The 20,819-nt window shown below is 37.1% G+C and overlaps 1 protein-coding gene across 1 annotated transcript; it reads right to left on the reverse strand.

Moving 5' to 3' along the window:
• Nucleotides 1-5,576: 5,576 nt before the first annotated feature.
• Nucleotides 5,577-16,818, reverse strand: LOC135691652 (uncharacterized). Its single transcript, XM_065209584.2, has 5 exons — nt 16,487-16,818; nt 13,066-13,997; nt 11,142-11,775; nt 9,455-10,765; nt 5,577-8,660 (listed from the first exon to the last, which is right to left on the reverse strand). The coding sequence occupies exons 1-5, from the start codon at nt 16,614-16,616 to the stop codon at nt 7,042-7,044; spliced, it is 4,626 nt and encodes a 1,541-aa protein (XP_065065656.1). The 5' UTR covers nt 16,617-16,818; the 3' UTR covers nt 5,577-7,041.
• Between the last annotated feature and the right edge of the window lie 4,001 nt (nt 16,819-20,819).

Consider the following 20,819-nt stretch of genomic DNA (forward strand, 5'->3'; position numbering starts at 1 on the left):
CTCGCCTACGCTGCTACGTCACCCGAATTACCATGTTCTCTATTGTTTCAGTCTGTTTACAGTCATTTTAAAGAAAACAGGGAGTGTACGTACCCTGGGTACCAGACTCACTTTATGTATAGTGAGTCTGGTACCCAGGGTAGGAGTGTACGCAGCAAAATTTCAACAAAAAATTATTATATATTTAATGTAGTCCTTTCCTTTGGTTGAGCGCAACTCGTTCAAATATGAATCGTATGTTCCAAATACAGGATATTGATTCAGCAATTCTTTTGTCCATTTTGTTCGTTTTTGTGCTATAACTATGGCAGCTGAAGCAATCTTAATCTCATCTAATTCGACAAAATCTAATCATGTCAAAGGAGCATTCGATTCGACAAATCTGAAGCAAAACTAGATTCGACATTGTTGTAAAGTAGGCAGAGAAGCAAAACGGCATTTGTTTGCATCTTTGAATTTTTTATAAAAACATAACAAAACGAACAGCAATTTATTTAGCCATAAAAACTACTACTAATCTATATCTCGATCACAGTGTCCAGCTTCGAATTCTGTGCAACACGCTGTTTACTACAGATCCGGGGAAATATCCCAACAGACATTATCGAATTCGACAAAGTCTGACCGAGTAAGAGCGGCTTTATGTTCGCACACGCTGGCGGCTGAGGGTACAGATACGTATTTTGAAAACGCATTGGTCAGAGAGAGCAAATTTTGCTCCCATTGGTAGAAGGCGGTCATTCTACTTCCGCAGTGACATTGCGCGTACAAGCTGGGAGGAGCCAATCAGATGCGATACTACACCGCGCGCACGCGCGCTAGCAAAATAAGTGAAGAGAAGGTCGCATGCCAAAGAATATTCATATTCATATTTCATATATTTCAAAATTAATTTGTTTAAGGATGGTTGCCCTTCAACGGAAGTGGTTTTTTAAGGTGCCCTCCAATAAAAGCTAATAACAATATATAATTGAAATGCTAGAAAATAAAAAACCACAATATTAAAAACCTATTTACAATTACATGACATTATACAGTATAAAAGGAATAGTCAACCCTGTTTTGATTTTTTGAATCCACCCAGGGAGGATGCCGTCTTGGACTCAGCAGGAAGGCTATTTCATAGTTTAGCTCCCCGAAAAGAAAAGCATTTTTGTCCATTTGCTGACTTTTTCTTTGGCAACCTTAAATCAGTCTCAGTGTTCCGGAGGCTGCAGGAGAAGCATGCTAAGGTTTTGGTGCAGAGGTTACAGAAGCATTGAGGAGCCAAATCATAGAGCGACTTGAAGACCATTGTTTTAGTCTCATTGCCAATGAGCTCTTCAATGGTCTTCCAGCCCAACTCTGCAATAAGTGGTCTGCCTGGGGTATCAAAGCTGCTATTTGTTATGATCTTAGCAGCACGATTTTGAAGTTTTTGTAACTGGTCGATATCTGTAGACCCAGCACAATCCCAGACAGAACAACAGTATCGAAAATGGGGCTCTACAATACCAGCTTAAAAAGTTTTCAAACTTGCCATAGGCAGAAAGGATCTAGCATGTCTCAAAAAGCCAATCGCCTTGGAGACCTTGGCGGAAATTGCCTTAATTTGCTCTTTCCAATCGATTTGCACTCCAAGATACTTTGTTTTTTAAACTACTTCGAGCTCATTGTCGCGTATCTTCAGTTCCAAGGCTTCATTTCGAAAAGCCTTTCTGCCTGGTGGATATGAGCATTGAATGAGTTTTTGCCACATTTAATGAAAGCTTATTGCCTTGCAACCAAGTCTCCAATTTCTTGAGATCGCTATTTATAGCCTCAGCTGAGCTAAACCGCGAGACTGATGACAAAGACTGGTATCATCGGCATACATAGTCACAGAGGAATCTTGAATGCCTTTGGAAGATCATTGATATAGATGAGGAGCAGAAGAGGGCCAAGGCATGAACCATGTGGGACTCCCACTTCTATTTCCCTGACATTTGAATCAACACAACAGAATTGTTTGCGGTTAGATAAGTAGGACCTAAACCAAGACAGCTCTTACTGCTGAACGCCATAAAGTTCGAGCTTTATACAGAGAATATCATGGTCGACCGTATCAAATGCCTTTTTCAGGTCAATGAATACCAATCGCACGAGCTTACCAAGATGAAGCCCGTTGTACCAGTCACCACTCATTTTAAGCAAGCAAGTTAGTGTGGAATGTAGCCGCAAAAAGCCTGATTGGTCAGATGTAAAGAGACCATTTTCTCTCATATACTGGTACAGCTGGTTGAAAACAAGCTTTTCATTGAGCTTTGAGATGACAGGCAAGACTGATATGGGACGATAATTAGATTTTTCAGTTCTATCTCCATCTTTGAAAACAGGAGTAATTCTTGCTACTTTCCATGCATCTGGGAACTGGCTGGTTCCAATGGAAGTGCTAAACAGGAAAGCCAGAGAGTTCCCAATATAGGGCAAAGCAAGCTTCAAAAAGTAACTAGAGATATTGTCAATCCCAAAGCTCTTTGTTGTTTAACCTTGGTAAATGCATCCCTGATATCTTTCAGCTCAATTATCTTGAAGTTAAACTTTGCCTTATCTTTGTTAACTTCATATTCACCTGTTAGAAGGGGATTAGCGGCAGGTTGTATTTTATCGGCTAGATCCCTACCAATAGTGTCGTTTTGACTAAATGAAACGATGTGCTGTGAGGTAAACAATGAGTTAGATGCTACTAGTCTTAATTATAACGAATCATCTATATGCTACTAGATAGATGCTACTAGTCTACTAGTCTTAGATGCTACTAGACTTAATTATAGTGAATCATCTAGGGAGGAGGCTGGTGATCGTGATACTGAACCGACCGGGTCTCATCAGCATCTAGGTTTTCAACATGTTCAATCCAACAATGGGTTCATTCCCAGGTATTTTGGCATATCGTGCATGAGACTATTTTTATGAATATCATTGTTGTTATTTCTCAAACTTAACACAAATAACCCATAAGCTTGTCGTATAATAAAACCTATAACCTATAAGCTATTGATCTAAAAACAATTTACTTGTAAAATCTTATAAATTTGCTGGCCTTCCTAGGGGTCGTGCTTCAGGGAGGATGCTAATTTCGCAGACACTCCTTCAGTTTTTTATACACATTATGGTGATCGTCTAGCTAATTCTGTTTTCTAACGGTATTTCCTTCCACATCTTTACACCATAATAGAAAAAACTACTTTAGGAGAATTTTACCTTGGAGTGCCAAAATCATTCCGACTTCTTGTTGGATAGTTAGATGTTTGAGATCTGGCTGTACAACTCCCTCTTAAGATATCAGGGCTGAGACCATTCATCATTTTTTAGATACCACGGTCCTGTCAAATTTTATTAAGCTTCAGACTTAAAGCCAATTTAAACTCCCCCCCCCTGTCCTTTGTTCTAAGGCATTCGTTCATGCTCTAGTTTGTAGAAGCAGAAAATGATCAAACTTTGTATTAGACAAACTGCCCAATAGTTTATCACTGTATCTCAGATAACATGCAAGGTACTAAGTCTTTTACACCTGATCCAATTTTAATGTCAATAGTATTTTCTTTAGTTTTCGCAGGCACGAGAGGGTACTTTTATTTTTACCTTTGAGGTTTTATAGCTCATTCCATGTGAGGGCTTAGTCCACTGTAATGCCGAGGTATCTTACTGTTTTAATCCATTCAATTAGAGAACTACGACATATAACAGTTAACCTTGACCATAAGAAAGCAAATGAATATTATATGATAAGTGCAAAGTTCTTAATAGTCTTGATCGATGTCTTTTTGCAGTTTCTATTAGGCATCATAAATAAATGCATTTTTCAAGGACAGTTTTCTGAACATTGAAAAAGGAAAAAATCTTCCATGTATATCAGAAAAAGTGGAATGGTAATTTCGCATGTATGTAAAAAAAACCTGGAAAGCTTGAAAAAATCCGTAAATTGGATGAAAATGCTACCAAACCCTTGAAATGGATATAGGAATGATCATGCAAAATTAGCATGAGTTTACGGTAAAAGTAGGTAGCCATGTCACTTAACTTGATGTTGAAACTCGTTTCGATAAAACCTGTAAAAAAGCAGCTAAGGAGTTAAATTCAATAAAGCAAAAAGCAAGTTATATGGGGGACAAAAAAAAATAATAAATTTTTTATGTTTTTTCATTCCAACTATTGCCCATTGATATGGATGTTATAGCAAAGGAAGTCATGTTGTTCTAGCGAAATAAATGAGAGAGCATCAGGACTAGCGTATTCATCCTCCTACAAGGATCTAATTGCTTACTCGAAGAAAACTACAATCCATATTCAATCAAATAGAATCTTAGCATTTGAAGTATATAAAACTCTAAACAATCTAAATGCCATTTTTTGAAGGGCTTGTTACGCCAAAACGAATGATACATAACCTTCGCTTATAAAATCTGTTGCCAAGAATAAGAACTACAAATTATGGAATCAAATCATCCAATTTCCAAGGGTCGAAAATCTGGAACTCACTTCCAGATGAAATCAAAACATCCTGAGATTCTTAAGAATTCAGAAACCATTAAAAACTCCATGAAAATAGTTGCACGTGTTCTTTTTGCAGTAAATGAACTGCCTGGTGCAATCCTTGAAATTCATGAGCATTTACAGTCCACAATTCCATTTCACTTTTCCCCACTCCGTCAGTCCGTCTCCTTCGCAGAAGTCAACAAGAGGGAAACAAATACTCCTCTCTCAAGCATGAAATAGACTTGGAGCAAGTATAATGCTTATGTGACCATATCTCAGCCAATTTGTAACACATTCAATTCATTTTGCACATTTAGAGTTATTTCATAATGCTCTTTTGGGATATATGGTCAAAATTGGAAAATTCTAGAGGTAAGTGTCTTTCGACGTCATCATTTCGGTACCCTATTTTCAACAACAGCAAAGCCTCTTCATGCTTTGACTGGAAGCTGTTGCCATGGAAATCTGCCTGTAGGCAATGCAATTTGTCACCTCTTCATTCATGCAATTTAAGCTCAATAAGAAATTGATTAGTTGCTTAATTTTAAAAACGTGTTAACGAGAAGGGCTCTGCGTGTTCAAACAGTTTTCATTGAGAAAATTTTGATTTAAAAAAAAAAGACAAGATACAACGATGTCTTCGATCAACGCTTTGTAATACCGAATGTTCTTTAATGAATGATTGAAAATCCTTAGCTATAATCTTTTTAGAATCCAAGAAGTTCTTAAAAAAAAATTTGAGCCTTAAAACGTTATGGAAAATTTTGAAAGACCAAGTTTTAATTAATATTCAACTAACAGGACGCAATACTGAGCCTTAAGAAACCCCAGAAAACATATCTATAGTTTCAATAAAGCAAAACAATTTCCAGAAATCAGCTATAAAAACATGGAACATACTGCCTGCTAGCATAAAAGAAATAAAAACCACTTAAACGAAAATCTTAGCCCAGTTGGAACGATAAATTGCTCCTGGTAAGCGAAAGTTTATTTTAAGCAGGGTTTGGCTTATCGGGAATATTCTATGATTGTGTGCACTAATATGCTGTATGGTTTCAGGTCGTTTGAGAAATAACATCTTTATAAGAAACAACTTACGAGAAAATTTACAAACTCCAATACAAATTACTCATAGATGTAGAATAAGATTTTTAGTCTATACAAATTTGATACAATTTACAAATTATACAATTTTTTAAAATTGTTTTAGCTTCTGTTGGGAATCTTATGGCGATACGAATATAATAAATTTGACCACAAAAATTATTACGGTTAAACCTTTGGCCCTCGGTTCCAAATCACGGTCAAAACCTTTGCACTTACACCATTAAAACTTTAAAACTTGCACTCTATCTACAATTCTTGTCATGTAGCACAAACACGTCTAAAGGTCTTTCAAATTGAGGTGCATTCAATGAAGCTGTGGCTATGTGGCCAAATCTCAGCCAAATAGAATCGGATTAGAACGTAGACTAAATGCGACTTGATTCTGCTAGCTATGATACTGTGTATCGAATTAGATGTTCAAAATCTAAAAATTATAAAACTTTATTTTTATGACGCCAGTATTCACCACTGTTGCTGACTACAGATTGTTAGATGCTCTGGTGCAAAAATTTATGATAGTGATGCTCTGGTCTTAAAAAGACCTACGTTGGTGGCAAGGATACGCTTAACACAATTAAGATTAAAATCAAGTGAGTGATGAGCTGAAAACCAAACGCAGAATATAATACTGGAATATATTTCTCAATGTGACGTCATGAAAATATATTTTTGGCATTTTTGAATTTGCTACATAACCTAAATAAACATCATGAAACACTTCTGAATATGCAAAATCAGTTTAAGATGTCAAAGATCGGGTGAGAGATACGGCCATTGAAAGATTTGAGGTTTGCCAACAGAGTACTGTTATTTTGATTGTTCGATATGAAAGAGATTTGATTGGGAAAAGCCCGTGCTAATATGGCCATATCTTAGCCATTTCGTAACAAATTTAACCGATATTTCACATTTACAAGTATTTTTTGATGCTTTTTCAGGTCATGGGAACAAAATTCGAAAATTTGAAAAATAGATTTTTGTGACATCATCATTCAAGACTTCATCCATCAGTTTTGGATCACCAGATCTTGGCTTCTAGGCTATGTTCTAAAAATGACAGAAGGGTTATTAATTTCTTATTTGCTTTGCTTATAGCTCGAGGGTTACCTTGATAGGTTTTGAGGGACTTGCCCTTATTTAAGAGTACCTTTTTTGTAGTAACAGTTTTTGAAAGAGGTATTATCAATTATTAGAGATATTATCTCCAAAATACTTTTAAATAGCTACTCGAAGGCAAACGTTTCCCTTTAAACCGTTGTTAGAAATCTGGTAAAACATAACCATAGTTATAGCATTATGACTGTAGTGACATAACTGCAATATGGAGTAAAAGGGGAGAAAAAACTACAAAAATACATTAGCATACATTAGACTTTGTAAAGAAACTGCTGGTATTTTGAAAAATTTAAGTTAAATGTTCAAATAATGGCATAACCCTCAAAATGTTGCAGAATCTTTAGAATTTTGATCCCTAAATTTCAAAATCAAATCTAAATCATTTCTATTGTGCAAGAATACAGGTTCAGCTTTCAAACCCAACAATACACTATGAAGTGCTTTGCCAGTTCTCTCAGTTTGAAGGGCTGCGAACATAAACAAACTTCGGCCATCACAAGGCCCTGGCTGGATATCAATACCAGTGGCCATCAGTTTTCGCAGATATCCTCCTAATTTTGCTTCGACAACAGTGTAGGCGCGCCATTGGAGCTCAGGTACGTGTGACTTCACTGTTAATGAAATGGCACTGTGATTCGATGGAGGAAATTCACTGATAGCAAATAAAGTGGCACAAGATGTTGATTGGTTCAATAAAGCGACTGCTGTGACAAAAGAGTCCACTGTCTTTTCGATAAATTCTCTTGGGACGGTATCTTTGCAAATGCGACACCAGTAATCGATACCCAATGAGCACATATATTCGAAACTCATCTTTAAAAAGTCAGACAGCTCATTGCAACTACTAGAAGACTTGCTAAACATTTCTGCAAGAACACGGACAACGTGGAACGTGCGGACACAGTGAAACGCATTCCCTTTTAAATGTTTTGTTTTTAAGTAATGGACGATAAGATCAACAAGACGACCAAAAACCTGCTTACTGATCTTTCCATCAATGCAACTCTCAACACGTTCAAGAAATATAACTCCTTCTAAGGACCTTTTAAGCTCATCTTTTCCATTTATATACAACTCTTTGAGATTGGTTTGAGCCTCGTTTACAGCTGAAAGGCATGGGGCAAACACGATATCAAAATCGGCTGGTGCGGCATTTTTTAAAAGGAGGCGTACTTTCAATCTTGGGCACCTAATACCAATAGCTGAGTGAAGATATCTTACACCTCTCTTGCTGAGCTCAGTTTCAAGCTTCAAAACGCATTCATCCTGTTTGAGATAATTTGGAGCTAATATGCACATGTCTACGTCACTCTGTCTTTTCAAAGGAAAAGAACCAAACAACCTCAAGTAAGCATCGTCCACTCCACGTCCTGTCTTCACACAGGTGTACCAAGCATCCATGATAAACTCAATACCACAATTAGCGACATTATCTGAACCCTGGACAGTTCCAAAACCAAAGTCAACCACCATCTTCTGAATATCTCGACTCAACTGTTCTTTACGTGGCTTATTAATCTTACCAACATGATAAATCTTAAAGGAGATATCATTATGCTCTTTTCTCAAACGTTTGAATGAATCGATGTTGTCCTGCCTATCGTCCCAGATTTTGACATTCTTGATCGTTGGGTACTCTTTCAACAAGCCTTTTAAGACGTCTGTTTTGAAAGATGCTACTTTGGCCATGGCTTTCGAAGGCTTGTTCAAGGCATCATCTGGCTTCAGATAACATCGCTCAGGCCAAGTTCCGTACTCTTGAAGCACCTCATGGACACCTTCAATGGTGCGTTCCAGCCTCCCAGTCAGGAGAATTGTAAGTGATCCGGCTCTTCCAATATGTTCTTTGAAGTCTACGAGTGACGGGCCTGGGTAGCTGCGCAGCGGCCACTGCATTGATTCTGGCCTACCTATCCAGCTTGTGTGAGGCCATTTTTCTCCTAAAAAGTTGTCAAAAGCAGTCATTTCTATGAAATGGGAGCTCCGAATCATAGTTCAAAATTGTTTTCGTAAAGAACTAAACTTTCAACATACAGAATTTTTTAACGTTTAATATTCTGCAGCTTCGGGCTAAAACTAAACACATGCAAGTAAATGCAAGGAAATGCGCATTATGATTCTTTACATATCAAATAAATCCTAAGGCGAGATATTGCCCACGTCTGCATTGAATTACAACTAATCAACAACAAATGAAAATAAACTGTCCAGTTTAGACCAAAAATGAAACCATTTCAAACAATACCGATACCAAAGCATCATAGAGAAAGGATTTTATCGCAAAATGTTTGACCACTAAAAATGTACGATTTCCCATACAAGTTTTGGCGGGATTTAACAATTACAATCCACTGTTTGTTTACAATGAATTGAAATATTTGATTGATTTTATTAAAATCAATCTTTTCTGTAACTTTCTTGGTATGTTTCTGGTCATGTTATACAAAACAGGCTCAAGCTGCTTAACCAATAAAACACAAAAAACCCGTTGATTCTTCTAGTTCATTAAATATGAGAGTTCGGAACAATTTGAATATCAAAAATAACTCGGATGCAGTTTAATCTGGGTTCGAGAGCACGCTGCTTATCAACATGAAAAGCCTGCTGCTGTTTAGTCCAGGTTTGGAAAAACGAAAAATTCTAACACGGTTTAGCGCAAAGAAGTTAAGGCTCTATAACTTAAACGTGAAATCAAGGGAATGATAGAGTTGCAATGGAAGGTAACTTTAGATACCTGTCAGTTCTTGATACAGTTTTCTTCCTTCAACTGGGCCTGGAGTTTCAAACAAAGTTCCATCAAAATCGAACACGAATAATGAGTCGATTATTTCTGGTCCTGAGAAGATCTCTGGGATTTCATCACATTTGACAAATGATTGTTTGTCCTTCTTATTTCTCGCTGATTCAACTTTGCTTGCTTTTTCGATATGGTCGTTGTTTACTTGCATAATTTGCTTGCACATCTCATCAAACCTGACGCGATCAGTAACGATGACGCTATTTTTCAATCCAACATCAACTTGGACCCCGATAGTTCCAGAAAGAATCATTTTTTTCTCGGGAATTCTCCATGCAGACCTGTTGGCTAATGCCATTTTTGCATGCTGCGGGGCTGCTTTCTTGCTATGGGAGACAGTTATGTGTGGTATTTCAATTGTGCAGCAGGCATCTCCTAACTCCTTTACAGCAACTGCTTGCATCAAGTCCGAGCAAATGTACCCAGCCACTTCAACTTTATGTTGCTTGCCGACGGGTATATGGGCCAACTCTTCCTTCCTGGGCTTGTAGGCCAACGTCATATGATTACCAGTGATTTTTGAATGTAGTGGTGGATATTCATCAAACAACCTCTGCTTAGAATCTCTGTCAAGATAGAAAGCAGAGAACAAAACGCCCTTTGCACTAGCTGGCGGTTGATATCTATTGCAAAGCTCAAGAAATGACACCTTTTCGTCTCCTTCTCCAAACCGAGGCTCCAATGTCACTGCATTTTCATCTGGCTCCCATCGTTTCCACATTTTCAGTACACTGTCGTAGTCCACGTTGTGTTGTGATCGGTCGATAAACTTCTTCAATGTTTCTTCATCTCTGCATGCTATTTCTATAACCTGTGATGAATAACCACAAAGTTTTGCAATTCTTTCGTATATTCTATATTCCCAAGCATTAGAATTTGTATTATCCACGACAATCGTCCCTACGCCGTTGCATATCGCATCAACAAACTTTTTCTGGCACTGAATGTGTGCATTAGCAAGCTCGCTTGCATTGAAACTGTACCCAGTTGTTTTGTCATCAAAATATTCGTCTGCACTGCAAATCACAATTTCACTTCCACCTGAACATTTTTTTGGGCTAATGACGTCATCGTCTAACGCCAGTCTTTCAGTGCAACTGTCAACGAGATGCGATTTTCCACTACCCTGTAGCCCTCTCATGATGAAAACATCCCCTCTCTGAAGACGCAATTCAAATCTTGTGTTTAGAGCTCTTTGGATGTAACACGCTGCTTTTTCAAATTGAACTTCATCGTTTGAAAGTACAGCTAAAAAGAAAGCTCACATTACAAGAAGCACGGCAACCAGATTCATTTTGATATGCCACAATTGCATTTCATCTACAGGTAAAATAAGGGGGATGATCATTTCAGGTCTACAGCTGTGTTAATTATTCAACTAGTCTTAAGATATGTCGAAAAAGGATAGAACTGAAACTTAAATTTATACCTCATAAATAGTACTCATAGTCAAGACGCATGGATAAAACTGGTGAAATCTCTACAAAAATATTCAATGAAGTAGATTGAAAATACTAAAAAGCTAAAGACATCGCCTTGATGCAAGCACAATTATTCTTAGATGCAAGCACAAAAAAGATCTTAGCTGTTAATCGCTACGATGGTGATGTGATAAAAGGCTCACCCTGAACGAGTTCGTCTCCTTCTTGCTCTGTGAAAAAGCTGTTCTCTGTTAAACAATTAACATGGCTTGCAATAGCGTTAGGTAGATGGTCGGAGATACATAATAGGGAATTGACTTTTGAACCAAGTTTGATATAAAAACCTCCTTCGTCTCTGAGCTTGCTTGTTGAGCAAAGAAAAATTTCCTCAACGCCGGCCTTGCCAAAGACGCTATTCATACGATGCTGATAGTAATTAGGATCAATCTGTTGGATGGAAAGCATGCGACATGTTGGCCTTGAAAGTTTCATTATGGTTACATGAGGACAATATGGCTCGCGATTGCCACATGCATGCAGCCCGGCATCTTTCAGCTTTAGCAGAAGAATGTTGACAAACTTGGATAGCGTGCCATCCTCTTCAATCTTGACATGTAGCACACGCCCATGGAAGTTACCGAGATGCTGAAACAAAAACTGTTTGAATGAAGGCAATAAGCACACCAGCAGTTGTTGCAACGAATCAAGAACTCTCAACGCATTGTGCTTCTCCTCCTCGTTCTGTAACCTTACCATACACAAAGTCACATGAAAATCTGACTGCTTCAGGCAGCTATCTTGCAGTAAAGAATTACAGGACACTATTTCTTCTTGTATCTAAAAGACAAAAATCAAATCTTTATACAGCTTTGTCGGTTTGAGGATGTAGCCAGGTTTTCAGTATTTAAGAGGAGATGGCAATGTTAGGTTAACATTCAGACAACGCTTTGCTTTGAACTATCTTTTCTGTACAATTAGGTTCCATTTAACAAACTCGGGGAGAACTGAATATCGTATCTAAATGAAATAAAATCTCCTTGAAGCCAAATGTAATGGGATAATTCCCCAGACTAAGAGACATTTAGAAGAAGACTTTTAACAATTTCTTTCTAAGGTGTTAAGCAGCCTTTTCGTCACCCAAGCCTTGACAATAACTATCTTATTGTAATGACTTTATATAAGTTATGCTATAAATGATATGTTCCAATCATCAGCCTTCTTGGATTCCAAAACTGCTTATGTAGATAGATTCCAAAACTGCTAGATGAAACGACGATCGAGCTTTGCTAATAATCCAAAACATGTTGCCATAATAGCTCTTTGCACAATCAGGGTTTTCTAGTAAATGCTGCCCGATAGCGGAATCGCATGTTTTAGTTGTTGTTTTTTATCTGCAAGCCCGAAGAGGCAGTTCTCCTTGGAGAAGAGTTTTGTTTCTAATACTAGAAAAAACATGCTGTTTTGTTCTATCCCCCAATCATTGGGTTGTGCGTCCTACGTAGCCATAATCACACTGGCACGTAAATTCATAAATGACGAAAATTTTTTGGTTGGTAGGAACGCAACCCTTTTGAATGGATGGAACGACCTTTTTGGTACTGTGAACAATACGTGGATTAATAGCAAAGAAACATTTTATAATGGCCTGTTTGATCTGACTTTAAAATGGCAAGGAAATGTTACCGCTGCAGGGTAGTTTTAGATAAACCAGGCACTTTTGAGGTCCAAATTTTACTTCAACCGCGAAAATCGCGATTTTCTCCTTAATGTAAACTTAAATGACATCCTCTGGAGAGCCGTTCTCAAGAAAAATCTTTTTTAGTTGTTCAAGTTCCATTTTTAGTTTCTAAAGTTGTTCAAGCTCGCAATTTCTGATTAGCCTATTCCACCCACAACTGGGTATATATATTTCCTAGTGTAGAGTGTTCGATCTATGTTCTGATGTTTTATACTCTGAAGAGTGTCAGAAGAAAAGCTTTAGTATACTCCAATGTTTACTTTTTGCAAAGCCATTTTTATGTTTTGCACCACCAAAAGATTGTTTACTAATTTATTTAATCAACTCAAGTTCTTGTTGCCTTTAGTCTTTGAATTTATAATAACAAAGTATCGAATTTTGACTCTTACCTCTAAAATTTTTTCTTTTATAGAATGCTTTGTAATTCTGAAGCAAAAGAAGAAATTAGGCCTGTCTCTTTCACTTCTACTTTTATATACTGCAATTTGTCCTTGTCTGTTTTCTCCATCAGCATTATCATCATCATCAGAATCATCTTCACTGTTGATATCATCTTCGTGCGAAAAGCACTCTTCTTTTGAAACACAATCTTCCTTTTCTGAATTAGTATTTCCATCTTCAGAAACAGAATATTCTTTAATTATTTCGTAAATTTGTTTGCCATCTCCAGTTGAGCCGAACACTTTGTCAAGCCTCGTTCGTTTATCCCAAACAATTACATCCCTATATTTAAAGTACTGGATACGATGTTTAGGAATGGCTAGAACTGAATAGTCAACAGAGGCAATATCCTCCCAACTGAAGCTGCTAAATGGTTTTTCAATAATACCCAGGAACCTATCTAGGTATCCTACGGTAAAAAGTTCTGTTGGAAGCTCTTCATCCCATAATATTCTTGATATCACATCAACAGCAGTCTTCATTGCTATTTTCTTTTCACTCACATGATCTTTAGTTTCTTCTGTCACTTTGTTGTCAATGCTAGATCTTTCAGCAATTGTCAAACCATTATTTTTGACTGGCACTTTAACATCGTTTTTGGCATTACTTCCAGGATGTTCGTTGAAGCAATTGTCCCCAAATTTACATTTCCCTTCTAAGAAAAATCTACATACAGTTGATTTTTTGTTACCTTTTTGATCATGGTTTTCTGGTTGCACTTCATTGTGTAGGCTCCAATTACGAGCAATTTCAATAGCATCATAAAGATAGTTCTCCTCCTTTGACTGAAAAGACTGAACAATTAGACCCTCTACCATTTCACTTTCATTTGCTGAGGCCATTTTCAGCTTTACATTTGGTGCTGCGGAAGGGTAGCCAGCTAAAAGAAAAAGAAAAAAGTCTCAAAGGTTTTGCTGGAAATTCCTAATTTGAATCTCGAAGATATGCTTAAAAAACTACTATTAATTCCATAGCGCAATAAAAGAATTAACAATAACAATTCTTCCACTGTGCTATTACAAGCAAATGCTGGCTTATAACAAAGATCTATCAGTAAGATATCAAGAAATTAAATGTAAAATTTGACTGTCGGTCAGTAGAACTGATGCATTTCTCATGTTTCTAGAGATAAATACTCCAAAGAATTTCGAACCAGTAGTCCCTATATGTCCAAAGCTACACACACTCCTTTCTGAAAAATCCTTCAATGCAGTACACTATACCAAATCACCAAGACCTATACGTGGGGAGAAAACCATAGATAGACAAAGCAAGTCTATATAACAATAAACTATAAACTATGCAGAAAAAAATTGTTTGTTTGCATGTAGTTTTGAAAATTTTATAGTTGCTGATGTGTGTAACTTTTTTGGTTGGATTTCATTTAATAACAATGAACATTACATGCATTGCAATTACATTAGCTTTGTCACTATAACCAATTTATTCTTTGAAAACATTCAAATGATCTACAGATTTAATTTGATTCTATTGGCTGTTTAAGTCTAAGTATCAATTTACCATATATACTTTTTGATTCATTATTTTTTCATCAGTGTTATGTGATCAGGCCTGTCATTGCATCAATTTTCCATAGGTAAGGATGGAATTAAGATTCAGGCATAAAAATAGGAGTTGGGTTGCTTGCCTTGCCTTGGATTTTCTCCCGTTAAAATCTATTTGAGGTGCTGTTTCTGGCCATTCCTAGATTAATATAACCTAAAATTTTTCTTGGCCTTTACTAAATACATCCACAAACACAAGATTTGGCTTTTTTTGAAAATATGCTGTGCAGTCCCTCGACCTGACTTCAGGCACTTCAAGTCAACCCAACAAGAGACTAACAAAGGATAACATTCTACCCTAAATATAGCATTGAACGATCTTCTGGCTCAGCATGGTACAAGAAACATAAAGTTACAAACCTTTGTGAAAACTATTTTCTGGGTTTATGCAAAGGTAGATAAGATAGGCAGGCACGAAATAAAAGACCTGCCTATCTTATGACTAACTTATCCTGGTGAAAATGAGATCTGAGTTTCATTTTGAGCAACCTTTTAACATAAGGAAGGTAAAAGTTGAAAACCAACTGGCCCCAGAAGAAAATCTATATGTTTTTTCTGGTGCAGCACTTAAAATAATTAAGAACCTCTGGAAAAGAGTCTTATATGGATCAATGAGGCATACCTTAGGTCCCTACAAATTTTTTTTAATATGAACTGCCCGAGCTCTAAGTAAGAGTAGAGAAAAGGCTGGCTTCATCAGTGTTTGCATTTTGTGGGGATGTGATTAAATACTTTTTACAAGTAAATATGTAACATATGTTTGATAAACTGTTGGCAACATTAGGCCCCCAGCCTTCAAACATACTATGCAGGAGATGAGGGTTATTTTGCCTGTATAATTCAAATGCACACAGGAGTGTAGTTTTAAGGCACATCTTTCTTTCTAGCAAAAACCGAAAGAATAAAATTCACTTACGTATAAGCGCACTGCGCCTAAATCTGGATCTAAGCACATGTGCTTTTAAATGAGATGCACCTATAAGCAGGGCAATAGGGTGTACATTTTAATGGAATTTTTTGCTATAGTGAAATGTTTCTCTACAGCAGCAAATTCCAGTCAGATCCCAGACTTGAAACTTTGTTTCTTGCACAGACAAGTTTACTTTGAAAATTTGAGCCTGCATGCCTGAAATCATACATTCTTAGCTATTTTAATAATGGTAAATGTTTTTATCTACAGATTTTGTGCAGCCAATATGCAAAAGTCAAAGATGTGTGCGTGGGCAATATATTGCGTATGCGCAACAAAGTTTCCAGTCTGGGTAAGATTAATATTCTAAATATTCAAATTGAAGGAACTTGCGACAAAACAACATCAAATTTTCCACATAGACTAATTTCAAGATGACACTTTCAAATCTGAAGTCCTCTTTTGAGAAAGGTCTGTAGAAAGTGAGATTTAAAATCGATGACATCAGCCCCGAATGGAGCAAATAATTCAAACATTATTTGCTGATCAAAAGCTGCATATAAAAAACTTTCTTCCCTAGCAATTTAGCGTCATTACCGGACGGCAAAGTTTGGGTATGAGAGGGCAACACTTTATAATGACTTTCGTTATTTATAATTTGTTTCTCAATTCTAAACGACCTTTATTTTTGATTAAGATGAATGTTATTCAATTAATCAAATTTGCAACATGGTTCGTTACATCCAGTGGCACGAAAATCATTCCCTGCGCGCGTATAAAAATACTTTTTGCAGAAAGTTGAAACTTACAATTGTTTCTAAAAGGCAGAAGATTAATTCAGAGCCGTTGCTTTCCAAAACATATAGTTCTGCTACGAAAAGCGTTACATCTTACCTGGGAGTGTAAACTCAACAACATCTGAAAAACCGAATTTGCACTCTAATCGAAGTGGTAGACCAGGTTCATCAATCACAGTTAAATCGTTGTCATAAATAGCTTTAAGAACTTCAATTTCTTCCTCCATTTCAGGAACGGTCAGCTCCTCAAATTACACAATTTTCTTGCCAATGGCTTTTGTACAAAATGCGTTTTTTCAATTATATTTATAGTTTTTATAGATGGACTGGATGGATATGCAATTGATGGAGCCATGATGGTGCAATCACAGTGGTGCAATGTTTTTGTTGTTGTTACTGTTGCTATATTACGTCATTATGGAGAACTCAAGCACAGTGGTAGGAAACTCGGTGGGCAGCGCAAACGATACAAAGACACAGGGGCGAAACTACTGGGGGGGTATGGGGGGGTGCTGCACCCCCCAACCTTCAAAAAAGCAGATTTTGTCGGGCAAATTTATGGCTGCCAGTGTATCTGTCGGGCAAATCTGGAAATTTTCTTTAGGTCGCACTTTTATGGCTACTTTTTGCCCTAGCTTGGTTTTTTAATTCATGGTCTTTTCCCCCATCTTGTTTTCAATCTCCTCCCAGTTGGGAAAACAAAACAGAAACAAGGCTAGGAACAGCAACATATATACATTTCTGTCTTTCGTCCACCGATCAGCGCTTTCGTCTCGAGCTCGATGCGCGCATGTTTATCTTCGCCTCGAGATTGTCTAAGTATTGATCGACAGCGAAAGTATTGACGGAAAGTAAAGTGTGTTTGATGTGAGAAGGAAATGAACACTGTGCATACCCCTCCCCCTACTTTTTGCAAAACAAGAGAGCTTTTTTCAAAATCTTTTGTTGTGATTTCTAAATTTTCCTTTGACAAGCCCCCCCCCCCCCCCTTTCCATTCTGCCTCGGAGCCCATGGAACACTGACAGTTTTAGAAGCATCATAAATCAAAGCATGAAGGATATACCATCTCGGAATACGTTGTTGAGAAAAATCAATCAATACTTTCTTTTCCAAATGTATGAAACTTTCATCATACATTCATAAGGAGTTATGCCCCAAAATTCTCTTAAGGTTTTACACTTACAGTTCGCAAGTATTGCACCCTTCGCTAGAAAATGGTCATACAGACGCCAAAGTTTTTTAACTAAAAAGATTCGAATAACTGTAACAAGTAACAGAAAGTTTCAATCAGTTCAAGCGGGAAATAATATAAAATTTATCAAGAAATTGTAGGTAAGATATGAATTGCATAAAACTTTCGAGTTTATTCTATTTCTGAACATTATCCATGATTACGAAAACACAAAAATTGAGCTTTAATGAAAGGTGTACCTGTAAAATACCTCCAATAAAAAACTTTCCTTTGCTTGAGGGATTTTGTTATGGTGAATTTAGAGATACGTACTTTGTGCTTGGGTGTCTAAAAATGTTGAAATTGCTTCCGGAGCAACCGAAAATTGAAAATGAAACTCAGAAAATGCAACTGAAGCTCTTTTTTGTCGAAACATTGTAGTCTGCGTAGCTGTTTCTAAATTCCGAAATTTCCTAGCTGTGTTTTGGTGTCCCACTTTGATGAAATTGAGACCCTACTTCAATCCCCTTTTTTGAAATGCTCTCTTAATAGCTAGGTGATTTAGAAAGTGGACTTTTTTTCTTTTATAGAAAAGACAGGCCTTAAAAATGCTTGCTTTTCGGAAACAAATGTTTATAGCCAGCACCAGAAAAACTAGAGGCATATTTCTTGACTTTAAACAAACCGCCTGAGTCTAAAGACCCTCTCTCGGGCTTCCCGATGATTTCAGCCCTTGAGGCGATGTGCTCTAAAAATGAAGTTCATGTATGACACTCCCTTTCATCAAGCATGCCACGCCCTTTCGTCGGGCATCTAAGCTTCATACCCCCCTAATGAAAATAGTGAAGTTTCGCCCCTGCAAAGACACCCTGGAGGTCCACCTCAAAGACTTCAACATCGACGTGGACACATGGGAAAGCTTAGCCTCTGACAGACCTGCTTGGCGAAGTCTCATCAAAGGAGCCCTTCACTCACAGGCTAAACTACTTGAAGCTGCAAAAGAGAAACGCAAGTCACGAAAGGCGAGAGCTGAGAATGCAGCAAATACTCTCCCTACCCACTGGTGTCAGACATGTGGGAGGGGATTCCATGCCCGTATTGGCTTCATAAGCCACTCATGGACCCACAGATAACAATATTTCTATTATTTATTTTTTTGTTTCTTTCTATTATATTCCTATTGTCATGGTCATATTCAATCACGAATTGACGAACATCACATCATATTACGTCATTGGCAGAGACATCAGTTGTTGGTTGAAACAAGGTACAACTATGATATGACCATAATATTAAAAAGCTAACTGCAAAGTATGCACTTGCAGTTTAAAAGAATGATCTCCTAAAAATAACTTGAACACAAACTACCCTATCAAAAGTATTGCACAACCTTGTTTAAAATTGCGGTACTTTTCATCGATTTTTTAATAATACCAAATATCTGAATGCATGAATTTGGCGTAATTTTGGCGGGCAATTCTTTAAAATCTTTTGGACGTTATAGAGAGTATCGTTTTTTTTCAAAATAAAAATTTTAGACCATGCATAGAGGAGGAAATTGTCCAATGAGATGCGAGACGCAATAAAATATTTATGGAAGAGTTGAATTGACTTTTTGAAAAACTGTTGAGCAAATTAGGTTTTGAGAGTCAAATTTCAAAACAGTCATTGGAATATGTTGAAAGAAAAAGGGCGCCAACCCAGAAGACAAAGTCCACCACAACAAAGAAAACCTTTCGCAACATTGTCACCGGAGACCTGACTTTTGCTGAAGTCACCGCAGCAGAAAAGTACGCAATCCCATCAATCAAAGATAAGTAAGAAAATTGCAAGAGCCCATCAAAGATCAAAAGAGGCCAGTGGTAACTGTTTTAGGAGACTCAATCATCCACCCCCCCCCCCCCCATCAGGGATATAAAAAAGAAAGAAATCAATTGAAATGCACATAAATACAATTCTTCTGTGAAAACGTTTTCCGGAGCGGAGATGCTGTCGACGACATGGAATCATAAATTTTTCCAACGCTGAATTGGAAACCAGATGTCCTTGGTATTCATTGTTGAGCCAATGACTTGTGGAAGGAAGATCCCAAGAATATTGCCACAAGTTTAACCAAACTTGCGATTCATGCAAAGAAGACCGTCCGAAATGTGGCTGCTTCAAGTATATTTGCTAGAGGAGACGTTTGGAAGATTAAATTTGGAAGAAAAAACACTACAGGTTAACACGATGCTAAAAAAAGTCACTTGTAGATAAAGAAATTGACTGCATTGAACACAAAGTTTTTGACTCTGATTGGAGATATCTTCTTCACGATGATGGAACCCACTTGAATGACAACGGTACGATCGCTTTAGGTGACTTAGTGAAATTTAATTATAATATCTAACTATTCTCTGATCTTTTGCAATATGATAAAAACTGGCTATCAGATCTAAGTCCTTCCGAGCAAACAATGAAAAGTCAACTGACTACACATAAACATCATATTTCAAGTATCCCACTAAGGCCTAACACATTAAGATGCTCATCAGATCTAAGTATTACTCCTGACTGCTTGGAAACGTTCTACAATGAAGTAGAGTCAAAAAGACTTAAGTCCTTGACTGTAAGCCAAAGTTTAAGTTGTAGCTCAAGTAATGAAGGCTTTTTCCTCAATTTCAAACGCTTCTGAAGCTGCCGGAGAATGTTCCCTTTCTGCATCTTCAATCGAATCTACGCAGCCAGATGGTTCGAATTAAATTTGGGAGATTTTTAATCTTAGAAAAATTTAAGAATCTAATCTAAGAATCTAATCTAAGAATCTAATCTAAGAATCTATTTTAATCTAAGAATCTAAGACATTTTAATCTTCCCTGTTGTTATATCAAAACTCAAAATTAATGATTAAGACTATTAACAAAACACACAACAGGGCGCATTAGCTCGTTTGATGTTTTTTCGTGTGTTCTGTAGCATAACATAACATATCCATACGCTACCTCAATGCGTTTTCATTCCAATATTAAGCATTTGAGAATTTCAATTTTACGTACTATTAGTGCCATACGCTCTTTTTTATACATAAGAACAATTTTATAAGAACACAAACCTCAAAATTTGTCAAAAGTTAAGAACAAAAAGCTGATCTGCTGCTGATCTACTGAAAAATGTAATTTTGAACAGTGTTTCATCTCAAAGAGAGTCTAGGCCTACACACCTCCGTAGAGCGCAAAAGCTAGCTCTTGCACTGCTTACACCCTAACAATTTAAGAACAA

This window comes from Rhopilema esculentum, chromosome 13, assembly GCF_057945365.1.
Source record: "Rhopilema esculentum isolate cy_ngs chromosome 13, ASM5794536v1, whole genome shotgun sequence".
NCBI lineage: Eukaryota > Metazoa > Cnidaria > Scyphozoa > Rhizostomeae > Rhizostomatidae > Rhopilema > Rhopilema esculentum.